Below are 15,827 nucleotides of genomic sequence, written 5' to 3'. Positions count from 1 at the left end.
CCCAGGGATAGAGACAAGGAGAGCAGACGGTGCTAATCCAGTGATGCCAGAAATCCATTTTATCCATGTCAAAATACCTTTTTTATTTATAAATTTTTATTACATATGTACAAAATTATATAATTGGAAGTTTATAAAATAGAAAAAAAATGAAGTCGCTATATTCCATTTACTTTAATATAGCTGCTGTTATCAATTTGACATGTCCTTCTATTTTGTTTCCTATACATGTGTTTTTTATTTGTTTGTTTGTTTTGTTTTGTTTTGTTTTAGAGTATGTGGTGGGGAGGGGCAGGTGGAGAAGGAAAGAGAGAGAGTCTTAAGCAGGCTCCACACCCAGAGTGGAGCCCGCTGCCGGGCTTGATCTCACGACCCTGAGATCATGACCTGAGTCGAAATCAAGAGTTGGATGCTTAACCAACCAAGCCACCCAGGTGCCCCTGTTTTTGTTTTTTTTTTAATGGTTACAATCATACCATACGAATTTAGATGTACTACTTTTTTTTTTTTTTTTTTATAGATTTTATTTATTTATTTGACAGAGAGAGACACAGCGAGAGAGGGGAACACAAGCAGGGGGAGTGGGAGAGGGAGAAGAAGGCTTCCCGCTGAGCAGGGAGCCCGATGCGGGGCTCGATCCCAGGGCTCTGGGATCACGACCTGAGCCGAAGGCAGACGCTTAACGACTGAGCCACCCAGGTGCCCCTAGATGTACTACTTTTTATTAAATAGTCCTTGTAAAATACTTTTAATGTGTACATAGAAATCTAGTGGGAAGATGTGTTAGAGATTGTTTAAGTATTTCCATATAGTTGGACAATCGGTTGTACATTGTTTTGTTTTGTTTTTTTTAAGATTTTATTTATTTATTTGACAGAGAGAGACACAGTGCGAGAGAGGGAACACAAGCAGGGGGAGTGGGAGAGGGAGAAGCAGGGGGAGCCCAGTGTGGGGCTCGATCCCAGGACCCTGGGATCATGACCTGAGCTGAAGGCAGACGCCTAACGACTGAGCCACCCGGGCGCCCCACATTGTTTGTTCTTAAACATAACAATATCCTCAATTGCTCCCACTCTAGTTCAAGGTTATGAATATTTTCTGGCTCTTGATAAACGAAAATACAGTAGGCAAAATGCCAATTCTAAAGGCAAAAATAAATGTTGACATAGAACTTTAGACCTTGGTGGAAAGAGCTATTTGGGTGGGGACGCTCCGCATTCCTCCTGCATGTCAGAGCCGGTGTCTGCAGCTCGAGTACACCCGGCGTGAGGCTGCGGGGAAGCTGCTCCCGCCCTCCTGCCCTCGTGGGGGATGTCACATTTAGTTTATCATAGTGTGGTTTGACCTGAGGCAGTGGCGGGATTCCAAGCAGCCTGTGGTTCTGTAAAGGGACAAGTGAGAGAAGGGGAGGGGCAGGTGGGACTGAAGAGCCACCTGAATGTGTGCTTGGAACCCACCCCGGGAAGCCTTCACCTGAATTGTGCAGACCTGTGCCAACCGCCCTGGGGAATGAAGGAACAGTTTGAGTCATCGTTTCTGTTTCTAAGAAATGTCATTCTGGGTTATGAGAATTACCGGATGGCACAGCCTTTTGAGGTTTTTACCCACCTAACTTCTTTCCAATAGTGTGATCCAGGGGCACTGGGTGGCTTAGTCCATTAAGCGTCTGACTCCTGATTTTGGCTCAGGTCATGATCTCAGGGTCGTGAGATCAAGCCCAACGCCGAGCTCCACGTCAGACTCCGTGTTTGGCATGGAGTCTGGTTGAGATTCTCTCTCTCTCTCTCCCTCTCCCCTGCGCCTCTCCCAACCTCTCTCTCTCTCTCTCAAAACAAACAAACAGTGTGATCCAGGTGAGCAAATCCTGAAAGGAGCTGAACAAAGGAAAAGGGAGACTAGCTGTTTCTTCCCACCTGGAATTCTCTTTGCAAAACTCTTTTCTACCAAGTCTTAGATGGCCGAGAGGAAGTTTCTCTTTCAGGCCCTATGAGATCTTAGGCATCAGGGAAAATACCAGCCTCTGAAACATATGAACAATACGACTGTGTATGAGCCAATGGGACGGGAACTTTGTTCACTGCTGTTCCCGCAGCACCTAGAACAGTACCGGCCAACTCTAGGACCTCATTAAATACTGACTGAGTGGATGAACAAATCAGTATATGAATAAACAATTCAGCTCGTCTTTCTCTGGACTTGACCTCCATCTCTGGCCTTCACATGATTGGTGCCCTCTTTAACCCCTGACTCAAAAGTGCACTTAGTTGCTGTGTCACTGAGAGAAAATAAGGAGAGAGTGAATTGGTTCACACCTCGCCCCATCAGTGTATAGTGATGGAGAAAGCTGGTGAGCTCTCTTCTGAGGGTTTTAATTCTCATCTAGGTTAAAAAAAAAAAAAAAAAAAAGGTGGCTGAAGTAATGCTTTGACGTTGGTTGTTTCTGTTCTTTCCATTTTTCCCAGACAGGGAAGCGATCCAAGGCCAATATCATTTTCAACACTTCCCTTGGAACCATTTTTGGGGTTAAGAAGTATGCAGCTGCCCTGCAGGAGATCATCCAGGAGAGGAACCTCACCGTTAACTACAAGCAAAACCTCATCGAAGTCCGAGCTGATAGACAAGAGGCTGTTTTTGAGAATCTGGACAAACCTGGAGAGACCCAAGTGATTTCGGTGAGTGGGGAGGTTCAGTTGTCAGGTACACACGGCTGTAGATGCTGGTGACACTGTGGCCCCCACCTCCCAGTTGCCATCATCGTGCTGGGGGAGGCTGGTTATAATGAGCATACCAGGGCAGCAGTAGGGGAGAAGGTGGATCGAAATGGATGGGGAAGAGAAAGAGGTAAGAGGCGGTGTCCCTGAGAGCTGAGGAGTGTTTATCTATGGGTATCAAGTGAATTTTGATCCTATTTTGTATCTCCATTTTTCTTCCCGAGTCACTTGAAGTAGCCAAAAATATTTGATGACTTCGGGTCTTGCCTAGAATTCAGGAAGGGCTTCCGTCAGTGGAGGATTTGGTGATTGTCTTGATTTATGGAGAAACACCCCTGCCTGTGGGTTGTTCACGAGGGATGGGGGGTGTCTTTAAATATCTTCCACCTGTGCACAAAAGGAGGCACTTCAGAATCCTTGAAAGCTCTTGCGAGCCATACCCTAACTCGGAAAGATTGAGCCTCTGTATATGGGCTTGTATTCTGCGTGTGTGTTCCTTCTGTGTAGCGGGAATAGTCCTTCTGTAGAGGTGTATGAGGATTAAGAACAAAATGTAAAGGCATCTGGAGAAGCATCCATGGGAGAATCATTTGTTTATAGCACTCTGGCAAGAGCTGTTAGCAACGAGAAAACGGATCACAGTGACATTTTATTCATTCCGTGGTTTTAGAGGAATGAAGGGTTCCATAAAAAAAGGAATTTTGAAATGAGCCAACGACAAATCTTCTAAACATCAAAACTTCACATTTTAAGCTTTTTAGTGCAGGCTTTTTTCTAAAATGTATTGCACACATCTTTCCTTTCTTAAGTGGTTGTGTATTAACTCTCATTTAAGATGTTACTGATGACTCAAGTTCATAATTTTAAACTTTTATTTGTGAATAATCTCAAACTTAGAGAAGCTGCAAACATAAAACCAGTACAAAGAAAACTATATGCTGTGTAGCCTTTATTTAGATTCATTTATTATAGAGTTTTACCCTATTGGCTTTATCATTTGACCTCTCTCTGTCTCTCTGTCTCTCCACATATAATTAATATGATATAATATAATTAATATAATATAATATAATATAATAATGTAATATAATATATATTCTCAAAGCCTCTAAAGGTGAGTTATATACTTCATATATCATGGCCCTTTACCTAAATACTTTAGTGTAAATCCTTTAAGAGATCCCTATTCTTTTACATAACCACAGTACAGTTATCAATTCAGGAAATTTAGCATGGGCACAATATTTTAATCCACGGTTTGTATTCCGGTTTTGTTGATTGACCCAATCGCATTTATAGTGCTTTTCTCCCTCCAGGGCAAGAACCCAGTCAACAGGCAGGTCTTGCCTGTTAATTGTGATGTCTCTTGAGCATCCTTTGATCTGACACATTTCCACAGCCTTTCTTGGTTGATATTTTGGAATAATACAGCCCGCCTCCCACTGCTTTATTTTTTAATAGAATATTCCTCATTTGGGGTTTATGTTTTCTTGTGATCAGTATCAGGCTGTGCATTTTAGACTGAAGTATTGCATAAGCGATGTCGTGACTTTCTAGTGTATCACATTTGAGAGCACAGAATGGTCACCTGCCCCTCATTGATGATGTTTATTTGGATCACCAGTCAAGAGATGGCCCAATTTCTCCACTGTTTAATTATTATTCTTTTCCCCCCTTGCTACTAATAAGAAGTCTGTGAGAAGACACTTTAAGACCAAGCAGACACTTCCCGTCAAAAAAAAAAAAAAAATTCAGTAGGAAATCCTGGTTCATCAATAAAAATTAAAATTCCCGTCAAAAAAAAAAAAAAAAAAAAAAAAAAGACCAAGCAGACACCATACTCCCTCCTCATTAAGTTTCCCACTGGTTTTACCATCCACTTATGATTTTTGCCTAATCCAGTCTTTACTATGGCGGTTGCAAAATGATGATTTTTCCAATCAAGCATTCTCTCTACCTTTAATAGTAGGCTGTTAGCATTCAGTCTGCAAGAGCCCTCCCTTCTCTCTTAATTCATTAGTTATTGGTATGAACTCATGAATTTTGTTTTTACCCCCAATGGTTTATAATTCATTACTGTCTATAATTATTTTGGTGCTCACATTGTCCCAGATTTGGTCAGTAGGAGCCCTTTCAAGATGGCGATGCCCTTGTGACTTGTCGCCATCATATTTTTGAGCACTTTCCTGCTTTCTGGTATCATAGGATGTCCCAGTCTCATCTAATATCTGCTTGCCGCAGCTCAGGGTCATAATTTTGAATAGCTTTTATATAGTTATGCTCCTAGGGCCTACTAGGGCTAGTTATCACCTTATAAAAGGGTCTCAGACTACTCTGTATTTGATTTTGTGTGTGTCCCTTTTGTAGCTTTCCAGTTTTCTTCTTTCCTGGCTGTCAGGCAGTTGTAAGTGACTCTAGAAGGTCCCCCCAGCTTCAGCTCTTTTAAGCTGCTGCTGCTAATTCTTTATTGACTGGAAAATGAGAATGTGTTCAATTCTATGTTAAGTAAAAGTGAATGAGCTACAATGAGGGCCCACAGCATACTTTTCTGAACAAAGTGTATGCGCTTGAGTGCATTAACTTAATTTTGTTATTTGGTCTTTTTTACTTTGGTTCTCAGCTGTGCTCTGCATAGTTGAAGTTGTGGATGGGGACTTGGATAAATAAATGGTTATTATTCTTCTAAAGGGTTTATAAAGAAGAAAGATATTTGTATCCCCTTTGAGTGATAGGATTTCAGGTCAGATTTTCTTTCCAAACCCAACCCCACTCTTAAATTGGAATTCCAAAAAATCTACCAAAAGGTGTTGAAGTAGTGACTCTCAGCCCTGACCGCACACTGGAATCACCTGGGGAGATTTTAAATGTTCTGATGTCTGAGTCTAACCCTCACAGATTTTAATTAATTAGTTTGGGGGGTGGACTGATGATTGGGAGTTTCGAAAGTTCCTCTGATAATTCTCATGTACAAGCAGGATTGAGGACCACCACTGTAAAGAATTAAAAAAAAAAAAAAGAAAAGAAAAAGAAAGCCTATAGCCTAACCCCTGCATTGTTCAATGGCCAACGGTAATGTATTTCTTTATAGATAAGCAAATGGAAGGTGAAATGACTTGTCCATATAATGACATTCTGTTTTTCATGGTAAACGAACCTGTCCCTTCAAGCCAGAGCTTCCAAGACTGTCAACTACAGGTTTCACATGTCAGAATCTCTAGGAGATTTTGTTCAAGTACAGAGTCCTGGGCCTCACCCAGACTCGCTGGATTGGGATCTCGGGGTGGTGGGGCCCAGGAACCTGCATTTCCCTAAATGCTGCTTCTAAACATGAAAGTTTCAAAAGGGCTATTCTGAAGAGATTATGTTAATGAAGGAAAACCAAGTTATTTATCATACACGGTTTGTGGAAATAACATATAAAGGACAAGCTACAGCGAAATGCCAATGTTAATTTTCAGTAAATCTATAAAGCAGACCTTAGCATCTCTTTTGTAGGATGTTAGCTCAAGTAAAACTTCATGCCTTTATGATGATTATATGGAAATAGCTAACTTTCCTTCTAGCAGAGATGGATGGAATTCATGTGTACTTGTGAAATTTAAGCACATTAACGCCAATGAATATAGATGTCTCTGGTAAGATTTTTCCCTCAGCTAAAAAAAAGTAGTTCTGGTTAACTATTAAAAAATAGACCTAGCCTTAGTAATTTGGTGGATGATGGTTGTTGGCCATTTTCTGCATTATCCTGCAGACAGGTGTTCCTTTTCCACGGTCATTAACAGAGCCATGCTCAGGGACCTGTGCGTGTAAGGAACCACCCAAGATCCCCTTGCTGAAGAGCTCTGGTCATTTACAGCACCGTTCTACCTTACGGCTAATGAAACTTATAATGGTTTGAGAGTGGGAATAAAGACAAGCCACCTCTTTAACTCCTTCCACCATCCATGATTACCAAGCACTGACGAGGGTGCGGACCTCCTTGTGGAAGCTGGGAGCTATTGAGCATCACAAGGTTGGGATTGTCTTAAGATGCTAAGGTTTTCACCTTAAGGTGAAATGTTTTGCGACCCTTAAATCAGTTTGAAATTGCTAGATGGAGTTTATAAATAATAATAAAAAGACAAAAAAGGATAAACTATAAAATATTACATAAACAAATATGAAAGTATTACATAAATAAATAAAAAAATTAAGTGAGCTCTCCAAATTGATCACAGTGGGTTAGTGCAGTGCTGCAGTTTTTTTTTGGGAAAAAGAAAATCCACCCTGTCCCCTACACTGTTCAGTAAACCCTTTCCTGAATCAGATCCCTCTCTCCTCCAAAATGCTAGCTAATATTCTCACCACCTTTTATTTCACCTTAAATTGGCATTCTGATGGTTTCCTTTATGGATTTTGAGAGTCCACCCGTATTTGGGAATGGTGCTCACTTACCAGCTCTGAACACAGACTTTATAGTTTTCAGGGACTCTGAGCACCTTTTTGCAGAATAAAACCCAAGTACCAGACTTTACAAGTAGACAGCTGAGGATCAGGGGAGAGCAACTGAGAAACACCTCCTCCTTTGTTTTAGGAATAATAGAAACATCAGGGGGTTCTTTCAGAACATTAGTGAGGTTCATTCTGGTGTTTGTGATTCCCCCATGCCTCCTGACCAGAAGGATCATGTTGAGTCTATGCAGGGAGACCACAGCAGGCAAGAGAATGGTTAGTTGTTTTACCATGAGGCTGCATGGGAGTGTGTAAGATCTTGGAGAGGGTGTGGAGTAGTGCAACCATGAAGCAGATGGTGCACCATGCAGTGTACGGGTAAGGGAGGTCAGGGGACAGCTTGTGAGGCTGGAGAAATACTGGAAAAAACCACAAATTTGGATGCTTTCCTTCTTTGTAGTATGAAATGCTTCATGTGACCCCACCAATGAGCTCACCAGATGTCCTCAAGACGAGTCCTGTGGCTGATGCTGCCGGTTGGGTGGATGTAGATAAAGAAACTCTTCAACACAAGAAATACCCAAATGTCTTCGGCATTGGGGACTGCACCAACCTTCCCACGTCGAAGACCGCTGCCGCAGTAGGTAAGAGAATGAGCTAGGTTTCTTACTCTCTCAGAATGATGTCACCCTGAAGCACCATCATAACAAAAACCAAAGCTTGGCACAAACGGCATTCCATTAATAGTGAAACCTTTGTGGCCTAAAAATGACTTCAGCCTCCCTGACACAGAAGCAAGTTGTCCATGAACTTAGTATCGTGTAAAGAAGAAAGAGTAGGGGCGCCTGGGTGGCTCAGTTGTTAAGCGTCTGCCTTCGGCTCGGGTCATGATCCTGGGGTCCTGGGATCGAGCCCCGCATCGGGCTCCCTGCTCAGTGGGAGGCCTGCTTCTCCCTCTCCCACTCCCCCTGCTTGTGTTCCCTCTCTCACTGTGTCTCTCTCTGTCAAGTAAATAAATAAAAAAATCTTTAAAAAAAAAAAAAAGAAGAAGAAAGAGTAGCCTGACCTCATTTGCCTTTGTTTAGGTCCGGGGAGTTGTTTGCAGGGGAGGGGACATTAGGGAGAGGGTACCACCTTTCCAGCTCTCTGGAATTCTGTTACTTCTCATACTGCCATGCTCCTCTCCTTGGCCTTTTTTGCCCATGACACTAGGCAGGTTGGCTATTTTTCTTCTGCTTGAAACACCATAAAGCTGGGGAAGCTGTTTGTTTCCACAGAAAATGCATCCAAGTCAATGAAAGCTTGCAGACCATAAAATTGTTCTGTTAGGACAAATACAGTGGAGCGTGCCCTGATGGGTATACGATTAAGGCCTCAGCCTGGAAAAGTAAATTCGTTACCTCCATGTTCTGCACTAGCAGTGATGAGGAGAATTGTCTTTTAGATGCTGTCCTCTCTCGACAAGAACTGTCTTCTCCAGATTCTGTAAAACACAGACCTTCCCGCTGCTGGGATGAGAACGTTTTGTGTGAATTGCACACCTGTGGAACAGATTGTGTTACTTTCACTGCTGCAACCCACGAAGGGCTTTCTAGGAAACCCACTCAATGTCTTTTTCATTATTAATAATCATTTTCCCCCAACTCTTGATTTCAAAAATCTCAAACCTGTGAAAAATTCAAAGTACAATGAATATCCAGATAGCCTCCAGATATTAACCAGTTATCATCTTTTGTAGCATTGGCTTTATTACTCCATGTACATTTTTTGCCGAGTCATTTGAAAGTGAGTTTTGACATAGTAATACCTCACCCTCAAGTACGTCGACCTGCATCTCTTACAAAAAAGGACTTTCTCCTCTATATCCACAAGACCATGATCATGTCCAAGAAATTGAACACTGTATTATCTCATATATAATTATCTCATATACAAGCCAGTTCAGACTTCTCCAGTTTTCATAAAAATGGCCTTTATTACCCCACCCCCCCTTAAATCCATGAGCCAGTTAAGGGCTATACACTGCATTGGATGTCATGTCTCTTTGGTTTCCTTTAATCTAGAAGAGGCCTTCTGACATTTGTTTTTTTTTCAATTTCATGACCCTGGCATTTTTGAAGAGTCCAGGTTGGTTGTCTTGTAGAACATCCCATAATTTAGAATTGTCTGGTGGTTTTCTTTTTTTTTTTTTTTTTAAAGATTTTATTTATTTATTTGAGAGAGAGAAAGCATGAGAGGGGGGAGGGTCAGAGGGAGAAGCAGACTCCCTGCCGAGCAGGGAGCCCGATGCGGGACTCGATCCTGGGACTCCAGGATCATGACCTGAGCTGAAGGCAGTCGCTTAACGAACTGAGCCACCCAGGCACCCTGTCTGGTGGTTTTCTTAAAATTAGATTCAGGTGATCCATTTTGGCAAGACCCTCCACACGTGAGGCTGTGTTCCTCCCGCTGCCTCACCTTAGGAGCCCGCCATGTTAGCTTGTCTTGTTCTTGGTGAAGTTAGATTTCATCGCTGAGTGAAGGGGTGCCCGCTGGTTCTCTCCACTGTAAAGGTATCTTTTCTCTTTGTGATCTATAGGCAGACTGCGTGATGATGCTTTAAATTTACATTTCTCTTAATGTAACCTGCTGAATTTATGTGTGGAAAATGCCTGTGGATGCATGTGGGGCCCAGATTACCCAGTGTGTGGCCTACATCAAACACATTTCATTCACTGTTCTGAAGAGATAAATATGATTACACAAAAAGTTATAAGTGAAAAATCTTGTCCCCAGCCCTGCCTTGCATTTGCTGCTTCTGTGTTCCCCCTGAGCACGTAGAGAGTATCCCCATTGTTTTTTACATCTGTTTTTTTCCCGGTCTATATTCTATTATATGGTTGCTCCAGAATTTATTTAATAGGTCTACTCTTAATTTATATTTATGTTGTTTCCATTCCATTTGTATTTCAAACAGTGTGAATGCTTTTATTGCATTCATGTTAAATGCATATATGTATGTCATTTCACATTTTAGCTATGAAATAACAGTAGTGCCAGTGTTCCCCAAGTGGATCTACATTTCTCACTAGATTCCCTTCTCCAGGTGTTCTGAATATCCCTAGCAAGGTTTTCACATGTCCCATAACCCATCCTTGGCTTACTTGCCACCCAACCAGGTGTCTTACCTCATTCCAGACCACTGTGCTACTGTGAGTGAGACCCCATCTTGCCGCATTGAATCTAGTGTTCCCGTGGCTCATGCCTCTTTCTCTGCCCCAAGGTTCTCCCTTCATTACCCACACCACATCAAGACCAGGATGTGACATTTAACAAAAGTTAACCGAAGGTTTGGGCATAACAGAAGGGGATTATAATACAGGGAAAATCCACAGCTCACATATACTTTCATTCACACACACACACACACCCACACACACACACACCTTAAACCTGGACAGTGTGACTGCTTCCTGGGTCCCAACCTCTCGGCAGGTGGCACCTGCTGGCCATTGTTTCTCCTCATCTGTTGGCCTTGATGCCCTGCGGCAGAGGCCTCCTTGGGTCTTCTCAGTAAAGATTCCAAACTCTCTATGGCCCGAAAGGGGAACAAAGTTTTCCAAAATGGAAATATGATCTTTAGAGATGTTAAAACAATGAGGACAGCCACTTTATATACAAAAAAATATATATATATTATATAATATAATAATTATATATATTTAAAAGACTTATTCACTTATTTTAGAGAGAGAGAGAGAGAAAGAGAGAGAGAGAAAGAGAGAGCAAGCAGGGGGAGAGAGAATGTCAAGCAAACTCCTCGCTGAGCACAGAGCACGACACGGGGCTCGATCTCACGACCCTGAGATCATGACCCCCGCCGAAATCAAGAGTTGGATGTTTAACTGACTGAGCCACCCAGGCACCCCAGCCAGTTTATATTTTTAAGCAGAATTATTTATTCCTCATTTGTTTGAACTTCCTCATTTTGGAAAAACATTTATTGCTCTTTTGATTTGGGCATCAGCAAACTATACTCTGCTGGCCAAATGCAACCTGCTGCCTGTTTTTGTACAGCTTGTTTTTGTAGGAATGATTTTTACCAGTTAACATTTATAATCAATTTGATGATAGGGAACACTGTGGTAAGGAAAAGAATTCCATTCTTCTCACTATTACAAAAAATTATTTTTATGTTTTGGATTTTGTTAATAAGTTTTTTTTCTCTCTTGTTATGTAATGTCTTTGATATTTGCCTCTGTGCCCACAAGGTGTAGAATTTTTATTTATTATTTATTTATTTATTTATTTATTTTTTTAGAGAAGGAGTAGGGGACAGAGGGAGAGGGAGAGGGAGAATCCTAAGCAGGCTCCATGCCCAGCGCGGAGCCCGATGGCGGGGCGGGGGGGGGCTCCATCTCACTAACCTGAGATCATGACCTGAGTCAAAATCAAGAGTTGGACACTCAACTGACTGAGCCACCCAGGCGCCCCTGTAAAATTTTCCTTTACAGAAAAAGTCTGTTGACTCCTGACTTTGGGGATCACAAAACAACTGCTTTAAGGAGCATTTTACAGTATAAACATAACCCATCTTTCCTCAAAAGTAAATCTAGTTTTCCACCTCTTGAGACACAAACTGCCTGTATTTTTAAAAGGGCAGTTTGATTATTCAAAATTTACACAGCCTGGGATTAGGTGATATTATGGAATTATTGCTAGAATTTCAGGTGTAAAAATGCTATTGGGTTTGTACTTAAAAAGTTCCTTATTTTTCAGAGATAGACACAGAAATATTTATGGGTGAATTGTTGTGACGTTTGCTCTGAAAATACGCCAGAAAAAAAGTGGCATCTATGATGGGATAGATGAAACAAGAATGATAGAGTTTGAATATTTTCATAACAGTCTCCCACTCTTGCCATCAAAAACCAAAAACATCCGTCTACCTGTCTGACTGTCTATATCTGGTCAGCCTCAGCCAGGGCGTTCTAGTGCAAAGGAAAGCTCACTGTTTGGCCTAATTGAATATATCTGAGGCTGTCTGGACAAGGACAAAGAGACATCTGAATAGGCTAGGGGATTCTGGACACACAGACCAAGTTGACAACCATTGACCCCTAAGAGTAGGGGGAGTGGGTTTGGGGTAGGACCATCCTTGCAGTTCTCTTGTTTGGAGAGTTTCAAACTTACAGAGGCATCTGTGTGGGCCTTTGATGAGTTAAAGAACCCTTTCTGGTAGCCAGAACTTTGAGTGGCAAGGTGAGTCATGTTCTAGTTAAAATCTAGAGGGAGAGGGAATAGAGGCTTCTTAACTTGTTTGCATTTAATTGCAAATTAGTTTTCTTGGAAAACCTAGATGCTTATATTTTTCGGACTTTTCCATTTCTCTTCCAGCTGCCCAGTCAGGAATACTTGACAGAACAATTTCTCTAATTATGAAGAATCAAAAACCAATGAAAAAGGTTTGTATGCCATGTAAGAAGCCCTGTCTCAATTATCATCTACTCTGCGTGAAAGCAGTGTTTTCCCACAATTCTGCCACTTTCTTAATTGGTTTCTTTCACGTGGGCACTTTAATTTTTGCCTTTAGCATATATTTTTGTTAGATAATCTCCATTTTTCACGGTACAAAAAATGAAAATATACAAAAAAGAAAGAAAATTGCCACTATTTATGCTAAATAATAAATTCTAAAGTATTTCTGTAATACCATGAAAAAAGCCACTTTCCAACTCGGTCTCACATGCAAATTTAGTATGATGGCTACACCTCGTGTCCGCTGGTGACTGGCTACAACCGTGTGATTCTTGCGGAGTTCGACTACGACGGTCAACCACTGGAAACCTTCCCCTTTGACCAGAGCAGAGAGCGACTTAGCATGTACATCATGAAGGCCGACCTGATGCCTTTCCTGTACTGGAATATGATGCTGAGGTAAGGCCTTCGTCTAGGGTAGAGACCCGCCTCACTGACTTGTGCAGGCTGGTTGTTTCAAGGAGGGCTTCAAGCTATAGGAGAGATCAGGACCCAAAGCGGAACAGGCAGATGGGATCTGCTTTGTTGTGCCTTTTCTCATGGCTGAATGATGGCAGCCTAGGATCTGCGACCTCAGCCATACTTGGGGAAGAGGCTGCTCTGGGTGAGGAAGGGAGCCATCCCACATCTGCCCGCCACAGGGGGAGGCAGCCTCTTCTCTTCATTATTGGCAGTGACCAAGTCTTCTGTCTTCCATGCCCTGGCTCTCTCTTGCTGCTGGATTAACGACAACAACAACAACAACAACAACAATAATAGTAAATCACTTTCACATGTCAAGTAGCCACCTTTTCGTCTGCCACCTTTTGTTTTTATTGTGTTCCAAGAAAAATAAAACCTAGTGATTAAGAGCATGAGCTTTGGAGTCAGACTTGCGTCTGAGTCCTGCTTCTGTCATTCACTAGCTGTGAATGAGAATGCTGACAAGGCAAGTTGCTTAAACACTTTATGTTTAAGTTTCTTATCTGCAAAATGAAATGAACATTGCCTACCTCACAGGATGAGGATTGATGAGATGACACATAGAAAGACAGCTACATAGTAGGAATTCAATAAGTAAATAGAGTAATTAAAATTAATAGTTCTTCTTTGTCCAAAAAATGACAATCTCATTTCACTTGTTCAAACCCTTAAGAGATAGTTAAGTCAGGATATGTACACCAGTGGTTTTCAGCCAGGGGGGATTTTGCCCCCTAGGGGACATTTGGCAATATCGGGAGACATATTTGATTGTCACAACTGGAAGGGATGTTTGGGAGCATCTAGTGAGCAGAGGCCAGAGATGTTGCTAAACATCCTGAAATGCACAAGACAGTCCCACAGCAAAGAAATACCTGGTCCAAAATGTCAGTAGGGCCAAGGTTGAGAAACCCTGACCTATACTTAATTTATGAGCAAATGAGAGTGGAGAGGATTGCAGTTTGCATGTAGTAGAAGCTTCCTACCTGTTTGCTGACTTGAGTCTGCGTGTCCAGGCTCACATAGCAAGTCTGTGTCAAAGCCAGGAGCCAAAGTAGGTTGTCCCCTCCCGGTCATGGGATCTTTCTACTTCACTAGACAAATGTTGTTTTATGTGCCGAGAAGCATGCTCTGTGAGCAACCTGGCCTCCCTTTGAGCTTCCGGCTGCTGAAGTCACCCTCATCTTTTCTGATGCAAATAATCTTCTCTGGTCATTTCTTCCAGGGGTTATTGGGGAGGACCAGCTTTTCTGAGGAAGGTGTTCCATCTGGGTATGAGTTAAGGAGGGCTCAACCCTTGCTCTCCTTGGATGGCTTCTGAACCCAAATCACAGTCGCTGATTGACCAAGAGCCTCACGAAGAACTTAAAACCTAACCCTGTGCAAAGAGTTTACTGCTGGATCATGGTGACCAAATGCATCCCTTTTCAGTGCCTCTGGATAGCCACTGTGTGGTCTGCTCAGGATGAGTTTGATTCTTTGGAAGTATTCAAATGAAAGAATAGATTCCTATTTTTTAAATAAAAGCTTGCCATTGATTGCGATTCTGTGACACAATTTTGTCTTGACCGGTGGAATGAAAAGTTACAGCATTTGGGAGCAGGGGTTGGTGGCGGGAGCTTACCTGTTGCCTCCTGTAAGCGTTCCACTGATAGCCGGCATGATTTCACCAGAGCCTGTTTGGATGCACAGAAGGTCACTCCAGGGAAAATATTATTTCAGGCGGTGTGTGTGAGACAGCCCCGAACACGTGATGCTTACAAGTCCTCTGTGGGGACGTGGTGGCTGCAGCCCCCTTAGCTCCGCCACCATGTTTGTGCTGAGGCCACACCTCCTCCTGGCTACTGACTGATGGGGTGCTGGCCCATCGCTGTAGGATGTGGGACTCCACGGGGCAGCTGGCCCCAGGATGCCCCGTCAACCTGGCCGAACCAGCCTTAGAACTGTGTCCTCAGAGGTTCTCTTTCCCGGACCCTCCTACCTTCCCCTCTTCCTGTCCCAGGCGTCCCAGCTGCATCATGGTCTGAAAGCCCTTCCTGCTCATCCCGTTCCTTCTCCTTTAGACTTTGCAGACATTCCCCCCGCTGAATCTCTTGCAAGTCTTACTCTCTCATGGCACACGCTTTTCAGGGCACCTAGGCACACGGAGGATGAGGTTAGAGGAAGTCTGATGTGTGTGGTGAGCATCTGTTTGATTCAGTCCCGATTTTGGCCAGTGGTATTTTGAATGAGTTCACATTAGGAATATTGCAGGAAATCGTTCATTTATTTGAAGTTCAGCAGTGGCTTCAAAATCATTTGTTCCCAATCTGTTTATTTGTAGAAACTTACAGTTTCAGTTCCATTTGGTATTTTAAAGCTTTGTACATTTCATATATACTGAACCCCACCAAAGGGAAATGCATAGCAGTCTAGGCAATGCCTTAGATTTTTATTTATTTTATTTTATTTTATTTTATTTTATTTTATTTTATTTTATTATGTTAGTCACCGTAAGTGTCCTCCTTAATACCCATCACCTGGCTAACCCATCCCTCCCAAAAAACCCTCAGTTTGTTTCTGAGTCCATAGTCTCTCATGGTTTGTCTCCCCCTCCGATTTCTCCTCCTTCATTTTTCCCTTCCTTCTCCTAATGTCCTCCATGCTATTCCTTGTGTTCCACATATGAATGAAACCGTATAATAATTGTCTTTTTCTGCTTGACTTATT

At 42.4% G+C, this 15,827-nt stretch overlaps 1 protein-coding gene across 1 annotated transcript in view; it reads left to right on the top strand.

Moving 5' to 3' along the window:
• Positions 1-14,662, top strand: part of SQOR (sulfide quinone oxidoreductase) — a 47,728-nt gene extending 33,066 nt beyond the window's left edge. The window contains exons 6-10 of the mRNA XM_036089464.2: positions 2,463-2,672; positions 7,603-7,786; positions 12,519-12,586; positions 12,880-13,058; positions 14,344-14,662. Of these exons, the coding sequence (XP_035945357.1) occupies positions 2,463-2,672; positions 7,603-7,786; positions 12,519-12,586; positions 12,880-13,058; positions 14,344-14,401 (699 nt within the window). The 3' untranslated portion in view covers positions 14,402-14,662. The remainder of the gene's footprint in view (positions 1-2,462; positions 2,673-7,602; positions 7,787-12,518; positions 12,587-12,879; positions 13,059-14,343) is intronic.
• The last annotated feature ends 1,165 nt before the right edge of the window (positions 14,663-15,827 follow it).

Source organism: Halichoerus grypus, chromosome 8 (genome assembly GCF_964656455.1).
Source record: "Halichoerus grypus chromosome 8, mHalGry1.hap1.1, whole genome shotgun sequence".
Taxonomy (NCBI): Eukaryota; Metazoa; Chordata; class Mammalia; order Carnivora; family Phocidae; genus Halichoerus; species Halichoerus grypus.
Note: the sequence above shows the minus strand (reverse complement) of the source record. Positions and strands in the feature narration are given on the sequence as shown.